Below are 15068 nucleotides of genomic sequence, written 5' to 3' on the forward strand. Positions count from 1 at the left end.
CCAGCATGGTGATCGTCGCGGCTCTCAGCTACAACTCGCGCACGGCACTGATTTTCTCGTCGACCTTCTCGGGGGCTTGGCTCCTCGCAGGGGCAATCGCGACCTTGACGTCGACCAACTACCGCGATTTTGACCGCGACGAGCCGTCGTTTGGGACGGGCGGCTACGGCACCGTGACGCTCGTCACGCTCGCCCTCGCCTTTCTAAGTGGTCTTTTGGTGCAAGTCCGCTTCACGGCGCCTGTCGACACCACGTCGCCGACAACGCCGGTGAACGAGGTGCCGTTCACAGCCGTCTAATGGGCCTCGTATAGTGTAATAGACTATTTTTGTTGTGCTGTATACGATAAACTAGACCACAAGGCATCGTCTCGACAGCGTTTGGAAAGAAGCGCAACATGTTCTGCCATTTGGCCAACAATCATGAAAAGCGACGCGCCAACGGGGCTCGAACTCTGTGCTAATCCGCCCGGGTCGGTACTGTGTTGAATCATAATACCTGTGCGGATCGCTTCACAGCGATAAGTCAATTGAGTTTCTGTCCTATCAGCGTATGTACAAGAAAAATAAGACAACTGCGTCTTGACATGTGCTCGTGCCGGCCGACAGTGGCCTTCACACCACGTTACACCTTCCCCAAAAAATTCCTGGGAGCGCGCCGTTGGCTCGAGCGACCTCGACAAAGCCACTTTTGACGCGGGCAAGTGGTCAGCTCGTGGCGTTGGCGTGGACTTGCTGCTGGCACGCCGGCTTGGACGCGCCTCGCTCTGCTTCGTTGACCGATGGCATGATCCTTTTGCGATAGAGTAGTCATTGCACCGACGACGAAATCTGATTTTGAGGTTCAAGAACCATGTCTTTTGACCACTGCACCTTGCACTTGCACATTCATTTTTGCAGCAGACTGCCCGACATGGACGGCCTCCTCGGCATCGTCACCGCGATCGTCGTCGTCCTCGCACTGCCATTGCTCCTCGCGGGCGCCCACTACCGCCGCTATGCAGGCGTCTTCACCGGCTTCTTCCTCGGCGCTGGCTTTGCCGTCGCGTTCGGCGCCGTCGGCTTTGCCATTCTCGCGATCGCGCTGGCGATGGCGGTGCTGGGCGGACTCTGTCTTCGCGGCAGCGGCCTCTGCACCGTCGCCGCCGCTGTCGCCGCTCTCACGCTGGCACTCTGCGATGCAAATGACGTGGCCAGCGCGACGGCCAACGTCGTATCGCTCGTCGTCGCGGTCGTTTTCGGCGCGTTTAGCAGCGACGTCGACGCAGCGATCGTGCTGGCTTCGGCGCTGGACGGCGCGCTCGTCGTGACGACATGCGGCCTCGTATGGACCGACAACCTCGACCCGCACGCGCTCTCGGTACCGTCGCTCTGTGTTCTTCTCGGTCTTGGTGCGCTCGGGTGTATCATTCAAGTCAAGTGCACGTCGCCACCACCACCGACAACGACCACCGCACCGCTGTTGGCGCCAGAACCCTAACCCAGCGACATGGACGAGCCGGTGTCGATCAAGCACGCGTCGCGTGCCAGACGATTGGCTCGCGGACGTAAGTCAACACCCATGATTATCGGCTATAAATACGAGGCTGCTTGTTGCCTCATGCATACTGTTGTTGTTGCGCACTCCGGAACGAGCTCATCGAGTACATGCCGTAGGGCTGGCCAAACGAGGTCGGGCCGACCGCGGCGGCGACCGACGACGACCCCGAGTAGCGTGACGACGGCAGGTGATCGAGCACGAGGTGCGATCCGGTGAAATCAGAGGCCACCATCGTCGGCGCCCGCGCCGGTGGCGGCGTCTGGAAGTTCATCATCGGTTGCTGGACCGCCGAGCTCAGCGACTCGCGTTGACTCAACGGCAGCTGCGAATGCTTCTTCTCGAGCTGCTTGTGCTTCTCCTCGAGATGCGGTGGCGGCTTCTTGCCCTGAATGACAACGGCGACGACGTGCTCGCGGAACCGGTTGGCGTACTGCTTGGGGTCGACGCACGAGATGCCTTGGCGGTCCTTGCACTGCAAGTAGACGCGGAACCAGTGCTCGAGCTGCTTGCGAATGCTCCACGGTGTCAAAATGTCAATGATGCCGAGGTACACGACGCAGTCTTCGGCGCGGTGCTGGTACAGCTGCGGCGTCGGCGAGCTCGAAATCTTGTCGAGGCTCGTGCCCTTCCCAAACATATTCTTGTTGCCAGGATGCTTGGTGGTGTCCTGCAGCAGTACCACCTGATGACTGGTCACAGCGCAGACATGGAGAGAGAGTCTACCTCGGTGACATTGCTGACGCACGAAGAGTCCGGTGACGCCATGGCTTCGTACTCGCTGTGGTCCTTGAGGTAGATGGGCTGGTGGACACCGTCGCGGGACTCGTCCTCGTCGTGAAACAAGTAGCTCGGCGTCGCGTTGTCGTTCTGCGGCGGCGTACTTGCGCTGCTGTACGGAGTGGCCGACACCACCGGCCGCGGAGGCCGCGGCAGCCCCACCGTGTGCAGGCCCACCATGAGCGAGTAGTCGATCGAGTTGATCGAGCGCAGAAACTCGCTGTCCGTGTTGAGCTGCGTCGCGATCTTGTCGGCGAGTTCATTGTCGAGCGAGATCTGGCGCGACGCCCAGTTGAGGTCCTTGCCACAACTACATTCCACATTCCGATTTTCAGATGTCAGATGAGTTCCAGAAGCATACATTTCTTGCGTGTGGCCTTGGTTCGGAAACGGGTTCATCTTGCAGAGCTCTTGCGTCATGCCGACCACGAATTCCATGCCGCAGTACTTGCAGACCTTCCGAACGCCTTGGGCCATCGGGTCGTCGTACCTAATCCACATCTGAGCCTCGTACCAGATGTGCACTTGCTGTACCGGCCGACGTAGCTGCCCTTGAGATCGAAGAACTCGTCGACGTCGACGGACGGATTTTGCATGACGTTGGCGAGCACGATGAAGCGGACCGTCTGGTCGTACACGATCAGGTCGTAGCAACCCACGTATCTAGTTTCAAGTCGTCTCAGATCTCAGATCTTAGATCTTAGATCCAACACCGTACCGCGAGAGGAACGAGTTGGGAAAGGACGTCAGGTGGCGAATGTACTGCGGTAGAATCTGCAGCAAGTACTGCTGCTCGGCCTGCGTACATGTCTTGAGGATGAAGCGCTGGTCGCCTACAGCATGGCATCGTGAGACTCGTGGATCGAATATACTGCGTTGCACCGGTAAAGTAGAGGAAGGCGCCCGACTTGCCCTCGCTGAACCGCTCGCGCGTGTGCACGCTCATCGAGCGCACAAAGGACTCGGTCGAAATGCCCGAGATGCGCCGAATCTCGTCAAACGAGCCGGCTTCGTAGTCGCGGAAGATCGCGCGGTGCGAGTCGGTGCGGCCCACGAGCTCGAGGCTCCGCACGGCGTACTTGCTCTGGTCGACATCGGGCACGAGCTGCACGGACGGCGACATGGACTCGCAGACTCCCATGCTACATGTTGTCTTGAGATTCATGTTCAGATTCAGGTTCAGATGGACCGAGCAAAGTAGAGGACGTCGCGGCGAAGGACCCAATTGACGCCCTGGACCTTCATGAGCGGGTCGTAGTCACCAATGCGCCAGAGGTGGAAGACCGATCCGACGCGCATGATGTGGCAGTAGAGGCCCGCGATGACGAGGCCCTTGGACGCGAACATGAGGCTCCAGAACGAGTAGAGCGGGTCGGTCACGTCGTCGAGGCCAGCTCCGTAGAGGATGATGAGCGAGCCAAAGCCGACGATGAACCAGTAGAGGGCCGAGACACCGACGTAAAGCTTCATCTGGCGCAGCGAGAGCGTCCGGGCCGCCGACGTCGACGTGTCGTCGTACCCGTCGTTGATGCGGTTCCTTGCGACGATGAAGAGCATGAAGCCGACGCCATAGATCATGGCCAATGGCGCGACGAGGTAGCTACGCAACATGAGCAAGACGATCTACCAAGGAAGAGGAGGACCCACATGCACACATAGACGTAGGCGTTGGGGTGGCTTGCGTTGAACCAGCAGATGCCGAGCGGCGATGCGCCGGGCACAGCGTCGTCGGACGAGAAGATGTAGGCCCAGACCGCGCCGGTCGTGCCCACGATGAGGTGGTAGTAGATCGTGCGAAAGTACGAGAATGGGTTGCGCGTCGTGATATAGAGGTCGACGGTCATCATGGCGAGGTAGAGCTCTTGGACAATGACAAAGAACTATGCCATGATGAGCCATGGACGCGGTGGCAGAAGCATATGTACCTCGGTCGTCGTGCCAATCTCGACGCAGTGGCCGAGCGTAGGCACCGAGGGCATGTCGAAGCCTGTCTGTAGGATCATCGAGAGGTGCATGGCCATGGCGAAGAGCGCCATCCAGAGCACGAGGTTGGATGGCGACTTGCGCAGTGGCATGAAGAGGAGGTAGCTCATGACGACGAAGAAGCAGCCCGTGAGCGACGCCATGGTCAGGACGGACCGGAGGATGGTCACGGTACTGCCCATGCTGCTGCTGCTGCTCGTGGTACCGGGGCCAAGGAGGAAGCGGTTGTCTGCCAACGCTCGCAGCGTCCTATCGTCTTCCCGGCCCATGCTCTGGCGACTCGTGTTGGTAATGCTGCCCAGCCGGTGCGACCACTTTTTATATCGATATTTTATTGTATCTCAATAATTGTATGCGAATGCGCGCCTTTTTTTAAACACCCCACCCGACGCTTGGATCTTCGTGGCAATCGATCGACTAAGTGGACAGCAGCGACTAACTAAATGCCACGCCCTTCAAGTACACTGTAGAAGGACTCGAGCCACACTGCCAAGCGAGCGACTCTTACAAGTACAAACAACGGAATGGGCCGCCGAGAGTGGCCTGGCGCTGGCGCCAGCCGGGCACCCAACGGGCCAGTTGATTGCCGCTGGTCCGAGGCAACCTGCCAGCTCCAACCGTGCAGAGGTTGGATGAGCAGCACCAAGCGTACTGGCCGCTGGTTCCTCCGTCTTGCTCGGTAGCCTGGTATTGGTCCTCACAATCTTCTTTCAGTGCTCGATCATGGATCCCTCTGGTACTACAGGGGATGTGGCGACTCGGGCGATAATCTGGTCCGTGCGTTCAGAAAAGTGGCTTGGAGGTTCTCAGATGTAGACAGCTGACCACTTTGATGCAAGCAGGTGGAGGCGACACCTGTCCGACCTACCAAGTCGGCAAGATCTGTGTGCCAACATGGCTCGTCCGCCGGCATCTACCGTAACTGGCAATGGCGCCTCGTCCTACCCAGCTTGAAAGTACGAAGCGTGTCTACTAGAGGTGGCGAAGCAGTCAGTCAGTCGCTGAGTGCACTTGGAGGACATCATGCTACAGGCACGCGCCAGTCCCGGACGACGGACCTTACTACCTCTGAATAGCTCGACGCGGTCGTTTGGCACGCCAGCTTGTTCGAGTACCTCGGCTGCGCCGACTGGGTGCGCCTCGCGTCTGTGAGCAAGACGCTGCAGCGGGTCCTAGCCACGGTTCCTGTGTCGCACATCGTGGCCCTGGGTGCTGGTAGGCGGCTGCCGGCCGTCGTCCAGGCGCGCTGGCCCTGCCTCCGCCTCGCCGTGCATCTCGGACCAGAAGCGCATGACGCCATCACCGACACGGATGCTTTTGCGTGCGTCCATACGTTGCACATCACAAGGTACTCCTGTGCTAGATACTTTCACGTGTTGTTCTGGATCGTTGCAGATGCCACCGCCTCGCCGTCGTGGGGCCGCTGCCGCGCCTCCGACGCCTCCATCTCGACCACTGCGCCGGCGTCGAGCATCTCTGCGCATTGGGCGACCTCGAGGTCCTCTCCGTGTCGAGCTGCCCCGAGCTGCACGCGCCGTCGCCGCTGCCACAAACAAAAACGCTGGTTGTCACGCAGTGTCCACAGTGGACCAACTTCAAGGTGATGATGACAGTCGTACGGTGTACTAGTAGATAGTATCATTGCCGTAGGCGTGGACGGCCCTTGAGGCGCTTACGGTCGAAGCCCACAACGCGCATGCGGTGGTTGTCTTGGTCCCACGGCAGCTACGACGGCTGCGCCTCGTGCACTGTACGTTTGCGCCCGCCGACATCACAGCCATCCCCCACGTGGAGCTGGAGGCGTGCTTGCCGTCGACACTGCCCCGTGCGTCCGACCTCGTTGTAAAAACCACGGGACCAAACAAGTGGGTTAGGGACTCTGGCATCTTGGGTGTCGTGCGCTGTACGAAGCTCGCGTGTGGTGGATGTCGCGCCGCTCGCTCACCTCTCGGCGGTCGATCTCTCTGGCAGCTGGTGCCTCGACGACGTCCGACCGCTGGCTCGCGTCCACACGCTCAACCTCACCGACTGCACGGCGCTTACCAACGTCGATGCGCTCTGTGCTGTCGACGATCTCAACCTGACCAACTGCTACCGCATCTCGAACGTGCGCGCCTTACAGAGTCAAAGGATGTATCTCGTGTCGGTCGCCTCGCGTAGGCAGGTGCGACGACTCAACTTGACGGGATGCTGGAACGTGGCAGACATCTCCATGCTGGATCGCGTCCAGCACCTGGACGTGACAGGCCTCGGGCGGCTTACGTCGGTGGCTGGTCTTGCCGCGCTCAAGACGCTCGTCCTTGGTGGCCACCGACAACTCTGCCTCGACGCACCCCTCCGTCACTTGCGCTCGATCTATATCACCGACTGCATCCAGATCACCTCCATCGATGCCCTTCGCGGTGTGCCCACTGTTCACATCGATGGCTGCCGGTGAGTTAACCGAGTAGATCTCACGAATCACCACGCCGCGTAGGCAGCTCGTGGATGTCTCGCCGCTTGCGCTCGCTAGCGACGTATCGCTGCGCCACTGCCCGCTTCTCACCGATGTCTCTTGCCTCCGCGCCGTGCACACGGTCCTTTTTACTGTAACCTTGAGTAAGTTGCGACGCAGGGGGCTAGGTGGACCTGCGGCACTGCGCCCAAGTGACAGACATTGCCGCCCTTGAAGACGTCAACTGCTTGCATCTCGAGCGCATCCCGTTCACCTCGGCGCGGGGTATTCACCGCGTCAAGCGGCTGACCATCGACGCGTGCTGGGGCTTTAGCAACTGCCATCTGCTGCGCCCGAGCGTGGCGTTATACGGTTGCGGCTGCAACATCCATTCCAATCGCTAAAGGAACACGACCGTTCTCGTAGTCCATTGAACCATCGGTCCGACGTGTTAAGTGGCGTAATTCCGGCGGCCAAAGATCGTCGAGCCCACGCGCACGTACGTGCTGCCGTGTGCAATCTAGATGCACGCAACACATTTGGAGGGGACGTGGTAAAAGTCGACGTACCGCCGATTCAAAATCGTCCGACATGCCCATGCTGAGCGCAAGCGCCGCCTCGTCGATGCCCAAGGCCGCGCCGACCTCCTTGCGGCAGGCCACGAGCTTGACAAAGCAGTCGTCCGTCTCGTCGTCGAAGCGGCCGATCGTCATCAAGCCCTGGAAAGCCAAGTTGGCGCAGCTCGCCTGGATGTGCGAGGCGAGTGCCACGCAGTCCTCTGGCGCGACGCCGCTCTTTTGTTCCTCGCCCGATGTGTTGACCTGCACGAGCACGGCCAGCGGCTTCCCCGTGCCCTTGGTCGCCCACGCCGAGTCGAGCTTGTTGGCGAGCTTCACCGAGTCGACGCTCTCGACCATATACAGGCTCGGCACACCCGTGACGAGCGCCTTGACCTTGTTGGACTGTAGGTGGCCGATGAAATGCCACTGGATGTCGGCCGGGCACAGCGGCGCCTTCTCGACTAGCTCCTGGATCTACACAGAGGCTTCAGGACGCACAAGAAAGCGGCGGCGACGTACGTAGTTTTCGCCAAAGTGGCGCTGGCCTTGGTTGTACGCCTCCTCGACGTCGGCGACCGGCTTGGTCTTGCTCACCGCGACCAACGTACACTAGCCGCAGTAGCATGAGGCGCCAAGGCGAGGGCGAAGGGCGGCTACCTGCTGCTTCCATGGGCTCGCGGCAAGGGCCTCTGCCACCTTGGCGCGGACGTGCTGCAAGTTGCGTGTGACCGACATGCTGCGTTTTGTCGAATATGGCGTGGCGGTTTTATGGCATTTTAACCAATCACACGTCTCTACAGACGCGTCGAGGCTGAACAGGTATTTAAAATATTGTGTATTTTAATGATTGTCGGCGCTTTTGTACCATACAATATAAAAAGAGAAAATCGGATGGATTAAAATACACGTGCCGCTTGAATTGTATTTTAGCCAATCCGCGCGCACTGCGGCACGCGTTAAAGGAGATCGAACGAGATCGACTTCCCTGTCCTTCCTGCGTTTTGAAACTTTAACGTGATACGTTAAAATGCGTTAAAGTGGCAGCCAATCCCGTGGCAGCGGTCTTGTTGCCAAGGACACGCCCGATGTTCGTCCAGAAGGACCTGCGGAAGATCCCCGCCATCATGGTGGACGAGAACGACACGCGCGAGGAGCTGCGACTTGGGCGCCGGTCCGCCGAGTTTCTCGGCAACCTCAAGGTGCTCTGCTCGCTCGACAACCTCCCGGCCTTTGGCAACCTCCGCCGCCTCTCGCTTTATGACAACCAGCTGCACAGCGTCGACGTACGCCACCTACATCAACCATCGTGGCCTCAGCAGCATGAGCGTAGCGCATCGGTATCCTCGCCAACACGCCGCTGGCCGTGCTGGATCTCGGCTACAACCACCTGACGTCGCTGCCAGCCGAAGTACGCTCCCGGCGTCAAGCTGCCGTGACCATGGCTGCGTAGATTGGCGCGCTCAAGAACCTCGAGGAGCTTTGGGTCACCAACAATGACCTCGAGACGATTCCCGATGTACCTCGCTCGTGGACGGTAGGCGGGACTGATGCAATGGATGGCTAGTCGATTCTCGCGCTGCCCAAGCTGCGCATGCTGCAACTCTCCAACAACAAGCTCACGCACGTGCCCGCCAACTTGGGCGACGCATCGAGCCTGCAAGTGCTCGTACGCATCGAACGATTTCGTCTTCGGGTGCTAGTATGTTTGTGTGCTAGTCACTCGACAACAATAAGCTCACGAGTCTACCGGCGTCGGTCGGACAACTGCAAGCGCTTCGCGACTTGAACCTCCGGTAGTCGCTCCTGCCCAGTGACTTGCTCACGCGTAAGGATGTAGCGGCAATCAACTCACTGAACTGCCCGACGCAGTGGGGTCCCTGCAGAGCCTCGAGATTCTCTCGGTCAACTCGAACCAGCTCACGCGCTTGCCGGCGTGTTTGGATAACCTCACGCAACTCCAAGCGCTCTACGCCAACGGGAATGCCCTCACGGCATGGCCCGAAGAGGCGTTTGTGCACCGCGACGCCAGCCTCGGTGCGTCCTCGTCGCATTTGTATCAATGTATCAACCGCAACCGTAAAGGGATGCGCGTGAACTTTGCCGCAACCAAGATCCTCGAGATCCCCGCAGCGATCCAGTCGTCGTGGGTCGTCCTCACACACTTGCACATCACCGACGCCGACACCAAGATCGACGGCAAGCACGTCGTCATTCTCAGCGGCACGCCATACGCGGCGGCGTTGAAAACATAAGGAACCCTGCGAGGTCTCGACGTCGTATCAACCGCGCTCGATTGGCCACGACATGTATCCCACGAGGCAAGCGCAAATCAGATCGTAGTACGATGCATAAGCTCTTAGGCCGCCCAGCACTTGACAGCGGTCTTGTCGAAATGCATTTGCCCCTCGGGGTTGATACGCGGGCGAGGAAAGAGTGGTTTCGACGCCTTGAAGGCTGCGACCGATTGGATCGTGTTGTCGTCGTTTTCGCCAATGGCATCGACAAACGCCCGGCCGTGGACGTGCACCGCGACCATGGCGGCCGCGCCCGGCGCAACGAACGCATCGTAGAAGGCGACGACGTCGGCGACGTGCAGCGTCTGGAGCAGCATCGCGTCGTTGGCATTCGTGATCCGCGGCGGCAGATGCAGCAAAATGTTGGTCCAGACCCGCGACGTCTCCTGCACGAGCGTCGTCGGGCCCTGGAGCCACGACTGGACCAGCGTTTGAATGTGTTTCTACAGCGACATCCCATGAGTCGTTGGAAAGATACGACTCGTTTCCAACTTGGAACGTGGCGAGCGGGAGGTCGAGAAGGAACTGGCGGCAGCGCGCGTGGAAGGCGTCGATACGGCCTTGGACGTATGCAGGGCTATACGTCGACGACTCGATGACGACCGAGTAGTACAAGACGTTGCCCATGGTCGCGAGGCCGCTGTAGACTAGGCCACCACCACTCAGTTGCGACAATCCGAAAAATGGGAAAAAATCAAAATACCCGTGTAGCCCAGCTGCTCGTCAGTGCGCAGCGTTGCAAAGCAGAGATCCATCGTGAGCTGTGCGAAGAGCGCAGCGCCAGTAGGCGTTCGGTGCCAGCGCCGTCGTGAGCGGCGCGATCTGATACAACGCGCGCACGACCGAGTTGGTATTGTCGCCATTCCGCGCCGCCACCTACAGGAAAAGTGGCATCAGCACGGCCCTATCGACGGATCCAGCCACCTTGTAGATGGACGTGGACGCCGGTGGGAGGGCCACGATGCGCGAGTAGCTCAGAAAGTCGGGCGGCAGGGCTGCCGACGGCGTCGCTTGGACGTGCGCCTGAATGTCGTCGAGCCACGCGGTGGCGGCCGCCTAGTCATCGTGCGATCTACCGACATGTCGCACACGTCGTCTCTTACCGCCGAGAGGTTGCCATGCAGCAGCGCCGTGATGTGGCACTGCCGGAAGAGCTGGCGCGCCATCGACTGAAAATCTGTGTATGTCCATGCGGCCATAGCTGTGGCGAGGTCCGGGACGCTGGCAAAGTAGGCGTAGAGAAGCTCTTTTGACGCCCACTCGGCGTGGGCCTGCGGGTCCATCGCACTCTCGAGGTTGTCGTACTTGCGGCGCAGGGACTCGTGCACGCGGAGGAACAGCGCTTCCGAAACAGCGCACGACGTCATCGTCTCGAGAATGTGGGCCGTCAGCTTGGGCGCTGTCTCGCGAAACCCGTCGACGGTCAGCGTCAGCGAGGTGACCCCTGTGCCGCGTCAACATGTGCTGGCCAAATTCGCTCATGTAGTACCTTCGTGCAAGTGGTAGCTGAGGCCGGCGCGCGACGCGTCGTAGCCGACAGCATTGAGTGCTTCGTGCATGCACTCCACGTACAAGTCCTAGCGCAAAGACTCGAGTCGGAAACGAGGCACGCAAATCAAGGTACGGTGAAGATGGACGAGTGCGGGTTCATGCTCAGCGCACCCGACGTGAACCGGAGAGAGAGGTAGACTTTCGGTTGTTTGTACGTCGCGTCGACGACGTGCCAGCACCGGCAGTGCGCGTCGTTGCGCAGCAGCGTCGGCGTCAACAACTCGGTCGCCTAGCCACACCACGGGATGATGAGAACCCATCGCAAAAGAGGTCGATTGCACTACCACGTCCATCATGGAGAGGTCGGTCGGAATGAACGCGTTGGGGCGGTAGAGTGCCATGTCAGGGTGCGGCGACGCAAGGGCCCACGCGTGTAGCTGCGCAGGATCGAGGTCCTCGACGCTGTACTTGGTGCCATACCTACATCATCAACAAGATATGGCCTTTTCTATCAATATATCAACCTACCAAGGCTCGGTGGTCGTCGCGCTGGACGCATACGCCGCGCTGACCGACACGAGGAGGAGGTTGGACGGCACAAGCGCCGACAGCGTCGCGTGGTAGTCGGATAAATTGAGCTCCGTCTCGACGAGGTCCCCCGTGACGCAAAAACGGGGCGGGAACAAGTGCAGCCGCGAAGAGAGGTGGGCGCAGTAGCTCGACGGGTCTTCCTTCTCGTGAAACTGGACGTCGAGCAGAAGGAGTGCGAGGTACTCACGCACGCGCCAGCGCAACGCTGCCGGCGGATCCGTGCGCACGAGTGCAATCATTTCAAACGTGCGCGCAATCTAGCCAAAGTCCAGCCGATAGGACCTTTTTGTAGTGACGTACATACCATGTCGTCGAGGTGCGCGAGGCCCTCGTCCGTGCAGTCGATCGATATGGTAAAGAACGTCCATTCGACCTCGTCGTTGAAGACACCCGCGGAGAGCGTGTTGGCCCAGTGCTGCGCCTTGAAGTAGGCCAGCAACGACCCGTCGCCTTCGTGTCCTACATCGATATGCATTCGTCAACTCGCTCCAGAACCTTGGCGGTGTACCGAGGAGTTCGCCCAAAAGCTCGTGCGCGTCCACGCCGTAGACGTCGGGCGAGAGCGGCGGGACAGGAAACAGGAGGTGCACGAGGTGCTGGTCCATCACGGGAACGATCTTGACGTGGCGGCGAAGCTGCGACGGCGCGTACGGCTGCTCCCCGTCGACGTTGAAGAGGATGGGGCACGGACTCGGCGCGGTCTCGGCCAAATTGCGGCGACCGGGATGGCAAGCACACGCTTCGGACGCTGGAATGTCGCTAAAGCGCGCCGTGACCATGGCTCGCAGCGTCGGTATATCTGGTCGCAGAGTAAGTTTCGCCCATGTCCAAGGAGCTTATTACCTTCTTTCCCAAGAACGACGAGCTTCATGCGCCCGGCCGTGTAGTTGTTGCTGTAGTATGTCAATAGCGCGTCGCGGACGTGTGGCTGGTTGAGCGTCTCGAACGAACCCGTGCCAAACTTGGTGTAGGCGTGCTTGGCATTCCCGATCGCGCGGAGCACTTGCTGGTGGCGCCACGCGTCGCTTTGCAGGTTCGCGCAGTGCTCTGCGTGCACGGCTTGCATTTCGCGGCTCGTCGCCGACTCGGTGAAGAGCGGGCACGTGAAGAAGGCGCCAAAGTAGTCGAGCGCCTGCGTCAACTGCGCGGGGGCAATATCAAAGTAGAACGTGGTGCGCGTCGACGTCGTGTAGGCGTTGGTCGCGCCAAAGTGCGCGCTGATGAAGTTCTGGAACGCGTTCTCGTCGGGGTACGTGGCGGTGCCGAGGAAGAGCATGTGCTCGCAAAAGTGGGCGAGGCCCGGGAGGTCGTCCGGGTCCGAGAGGAAGCCGACGCCGACCGTCATGGCCGCCGCCGCCTGCTCCGTCGCCGGGTCCGAGATGAGAACGACGTCGAGGCCGTTGGCGAGCGTCGCATGGGCGTACTCGCGCAGGTCCATGGCCGAGACATGGAGCCCGCCGCTGGTGCGGATGGCCGCCATGCTGATGATGTTGCACTTTCAATCGCTGCTGGTGATTGGTCGCGTCGCGATGCGCATTAATATTGTATTTTTAATTCCGATCCACAGACCATTACATACAAATCCACGTCAAACGGACAATGGAAAACGTATTTAAAATATGGCGCACCAGGATTGCAATGCAAGTGGAATTTGGCTCGATTTTTGGCGACGCGGTGTCGCGAGGGACTAGACGCGCGACTAGACTCGACGTACCAGAATTTCTGGTATCTGAACTATGCCAGATCCGACCCCATAGATCCATCAGCATCCACGACGACCGCGTCGATTGGATTTAAAAAACAAGCTCCGTAAGCACTACCAGCGCGCTGTCCCAGTCGAACGAGGCTCGATAAGTTTCCACTGAGAACTTATTGCGATGGTCCTGGTAGTTGTCCTGATGACAATGCCATCGTTCGAGGTACTAGGGCCTGCGGCGGTGCGCGTGCAGGACCCGTTGCACTGATAGACTCCTATTCGTGTTGCGTGTCGGTCGATTGTCGTTGACTCGACGATAGAACCAACGCCTCTGGATGTCAATCGAACAACTTGGTTCAAATGCTTGGGTTAACTAACGTCGATGTATGCGTGCCCAAGCCATCGTCATCGCGAGCCTCTCCAGCTCGGAGCCAGCAAAACAGAGTATCACACTGGCGGGACGACACGCTTACACTGATATAGATATATAGACACGACTACTAGTCGTCGCGCGAAGCCGCGCGCTGTCGCTGCTTGGCCTTGAGTAGCTTCTTCTGCAGCAGCATGTGCAGCATCTCCTTCATCGCATCCACTTCGGCTTTGAGGGTCTCGGTCACGTCCGTGAGCTGGTCTATCCGCGTCTGGAGTGTCTCCTGCGTGTCGGGCGCACCCATGCGCGACTTCATCGTCGGCAGCTGGTCGCGCTCGCCACGGCGAAACTGCGGGTGCTGGAACTCGTAAATGTGGCCGTGGCGCTTCTTCCCGCGCTTGAAGCCGTACGAGTTGAGCTGCCGCGCAAAGCTGTCAAACTTGATGCGTTTAAAGTAGAGCGGGAGGACGCGGCGCTCAAAGGCCGGCGCGTCCAGCACCGTAAAGGCCGTGCCGTCGGCGTTCCAGAGCGCAATGTCCGCCGGGCAGTCGTCGAGGAGACAGTGCAGCTTCTCCATGTAAAACTTGGGCTTCTCCGAGGTAGCGGTCGCATGGTGGCTGTCGTCGTCGTCGTGGCTCAGGTCGTGCTCGTCGTACGGGTTGAGGATCGCGTCGACGCCGTGGCGGGCGGGCGGTGACCGGGCGAGCATCGTCGTCGTCGTCTTGCTTCCGAGGAAGTTTTTCGAGTTCGGAACGTGCTCCAAACTGGGACTATCGTTCGCGTGACACGAGAAAGGCAGGCGAGCCAATCACAACGTTGGAACTCGTGGAGACAGCTGCTGCGACAGCGCGAACGTGCAATGCGCGTGTCACTGAACCGCAAAGAAGCCCGTTCGAGATGCGAGAAAGTGCAAGGTGGATGCGACACGCCACGTTGCTTTTTCCAGTTTGGTAGAATTGCAGAATTTGGAGTTTGGTTCAACCAAAGCGAGAGGGATCTACGACCGCCGTCGCCGCTCGAGGACTGAAGCGTATAGATGCAGGAGGGACCACGCACGAGAGCGTGGTGAGCGAGGTTTCAAGGGGGTCGGGCGGTGGCGCCAGATGTGTTGGGTTGCGACCGTCAAGTCCAAAGAAGAAAGCTTCGATGTCGACGTCAACGATTGGGCAAGTGTCATGTTGTACAGGGTGTTGTGCGTGTTTCTTGCCACGCAAAAGACACGCGACATGGTCGATTGAACAAAGTGTTGTTTTCCACACTATATTTCGACAACCAAACCCCCCAAATCATTGTTTGATGGCGCGTCGACAGCTCGTGAACCCAATGAACGCGC

The 15068-nt window shown here is 59.5% G+C and overlaps 7 protein-coding genes across 7 annotated transcripts; 3 read left to right on the forward strand and 4 right to left on the reverse strand.

Moving 5' to 3' along the window:
* Nucleotides 1-912: 912 nt before the first annotated feature.
* On the forward strand, nucleotides 913-1550 carry SPRG_05462 (hypothetical protein; the record flags this gene model as incomplete). The annotated part of the gene is made up of 2 exons (XM_012344183.1): nucleotides 913-1359; nucleotides 1530-1550. 2 exons carry the CDS (start codon nucleotides 913-915, stop codon nucleotides 1548-1550), a joined length of 468 nt encoding a protein of 155 aa, XP_012199573.1.
* Nucleotides 1551-1555: 5 nt separating this feature from the next.
* Nucleotides 1556-4605, reverse strand: SPRG_19929 (hypothetical protein). The gene is made up of 9 exons (XM_012344385.1): nucleotides 4242-4605; nucleotides 3964-4196; nucleotides 3506-3916; nucleotides 3199-3458; nucleotides 3035-3149; nucleotides 2851-2979; nucleotides 2678-2806; nucleotides 2263-2626; nucleotides 1556-2206 (listed from the first exon to the last, which is right to left on the reverse strand). Exons 1-9 carry the CDS (start codon nucleotides 4566-4568, stop codon nucleotides 1598-1600), a joined length of 2577 nt encoding a protein of 858 aa, XP_012199775.1. The 5' UTR covers nucleotides 4569-4605; the 3' UTR covers nucleotides 1556-1597.
* Nucleotides 4606-5271: 666 nt separating this feature from the next.
* Nucleotides 5272-7233, forward strand: SPRG_05465 (hypothetical protein). Its single transcript, XM_012344184.1, has 8 exons — nucleotides 5272-5331; nucleotides 5376-5647; nucleotides 5695-5899; nucleotides 5950-6164; nucleotides 6211-6455; nucleotides 6504-6732; nucleotides 6776-6875; nucleotides 6922-7233. Exons 1-8 carry the CDS (start codon nucleotides 5323-5325, stop codon nucleotides 7135-7137), a joined length of 1491 nt encoding a protein of 496 aa, XP_012199574.1. The 5' UTR covers nucleotides 5272-5322; the 3' UTR covers nucleotides 7138-7233.
* Nucleotides 7147-8068, reverse strand: SPRG_05466 (YggS family pyridoxal phosphate enzyme). Its single transcript, XM_012344185.1, has 4 exons — nucleotides 7951-8068; nucleotides 7813-7902; nucleotides 7303-7767; nucleotides 7147-7253 (listed from the first exon to the last, which is right to left on the reverse strand). Exons 1-4 carry the CDS (start codon nucleotides 8026-8028, stop codon nucleotides 7185-7187), a joined length of 702 nt encoding a protein of 233 aa, XP_012199575.1. The 5' UTR covers nucleotides 8029-8068; the 3' UTR covers nucleotides 7147-7184.
* A 290-nt stretch (nucleotides 8069-8358) lies between these two features.
* Nucleotides 8359-9660, forward strand: SPRG_05467 (hypothetical protein). Its single transcript, XM_012344186.1, has 7 exons — nucleotides 8359-8576; nucleotides 8624-8701; nucleotides 8744-8809; nucleotides 8858-8959; nucleotides 9010-9086; nucleotides 9131-9327; nucleotides 9376-9660. The coding sequence occupies exons 1-7, from the start codon at nucleotides 8379-8381 to the stop codon at nucleotides 9543-9545; spliced, it is 888 nt and encodes a 295-aa protein (XP_012199576.1). The 5' UTR covers nucleotides 8359-8378; the 3' UTR covers nucleotides 9546-9660.
* Nucleotides 9650-13149, reverse strand: SPRG_05468 (hypothetical protein; the record flags this gene model as incomplete). Its single annotated transcript, XM_012344187.1, has 13 exons — nucleotides 9650-10030; nucleotides 10080-10234; nucleotides 10291-10348; nucleotides 10428-10463; nucleotides 10512-10643; nucleotides 10691-11031; nucleotides 11077-11164; nucleotides 11212-11367; nucleotides 11423-11558; nucleotides 11607-11926; nucleotides 11974-12128; nucleotides 12178-12468; nucleotides 12513-13149. 13 exons carry the CDS (start codon nucleotides 13147-13149, stop codon nucleotides 9650-9652), a joined length of 2886 nt encoding a protein of 961 aa, XP_012199577.1.
* A 669-nt stretch (nucleotides 13150-13818) lies between these two features.
* On the reverse strand, nucleotides 13819-14490 carry SPRG_05469 (hypothetical protein). The gene has a single exon (XM_012344188.1). It carries the CDS (start codon nucleotides 14442-14444, stop codon nucleotides 13866-13868), a length of 579 nt encoding a protein of 192 aa, XP_012199578.1. The 5' UTR covers nucleotides 14445-14490; the 3' UTR covers nucleotides 13819-13865.
* Between the last annotated feature and the right edge of the window lie 578 nt (nucleotides 14491-15068).

Source organism: Saprolegnia parasitica (assembly GCF_000151545.1).
Source record: "Saprolegnia parasitica CBS 223.65 unplaced genomic scaffold supercont2.17, whole genome shotgun sequence".
Taxonomy (NCBI): Eukaryota; Oomycota; class Saprolegniomycetes; order Saprolegniales; family Saprolegniaceae; genus Saprolegnia; species Saprolegnia parasitica.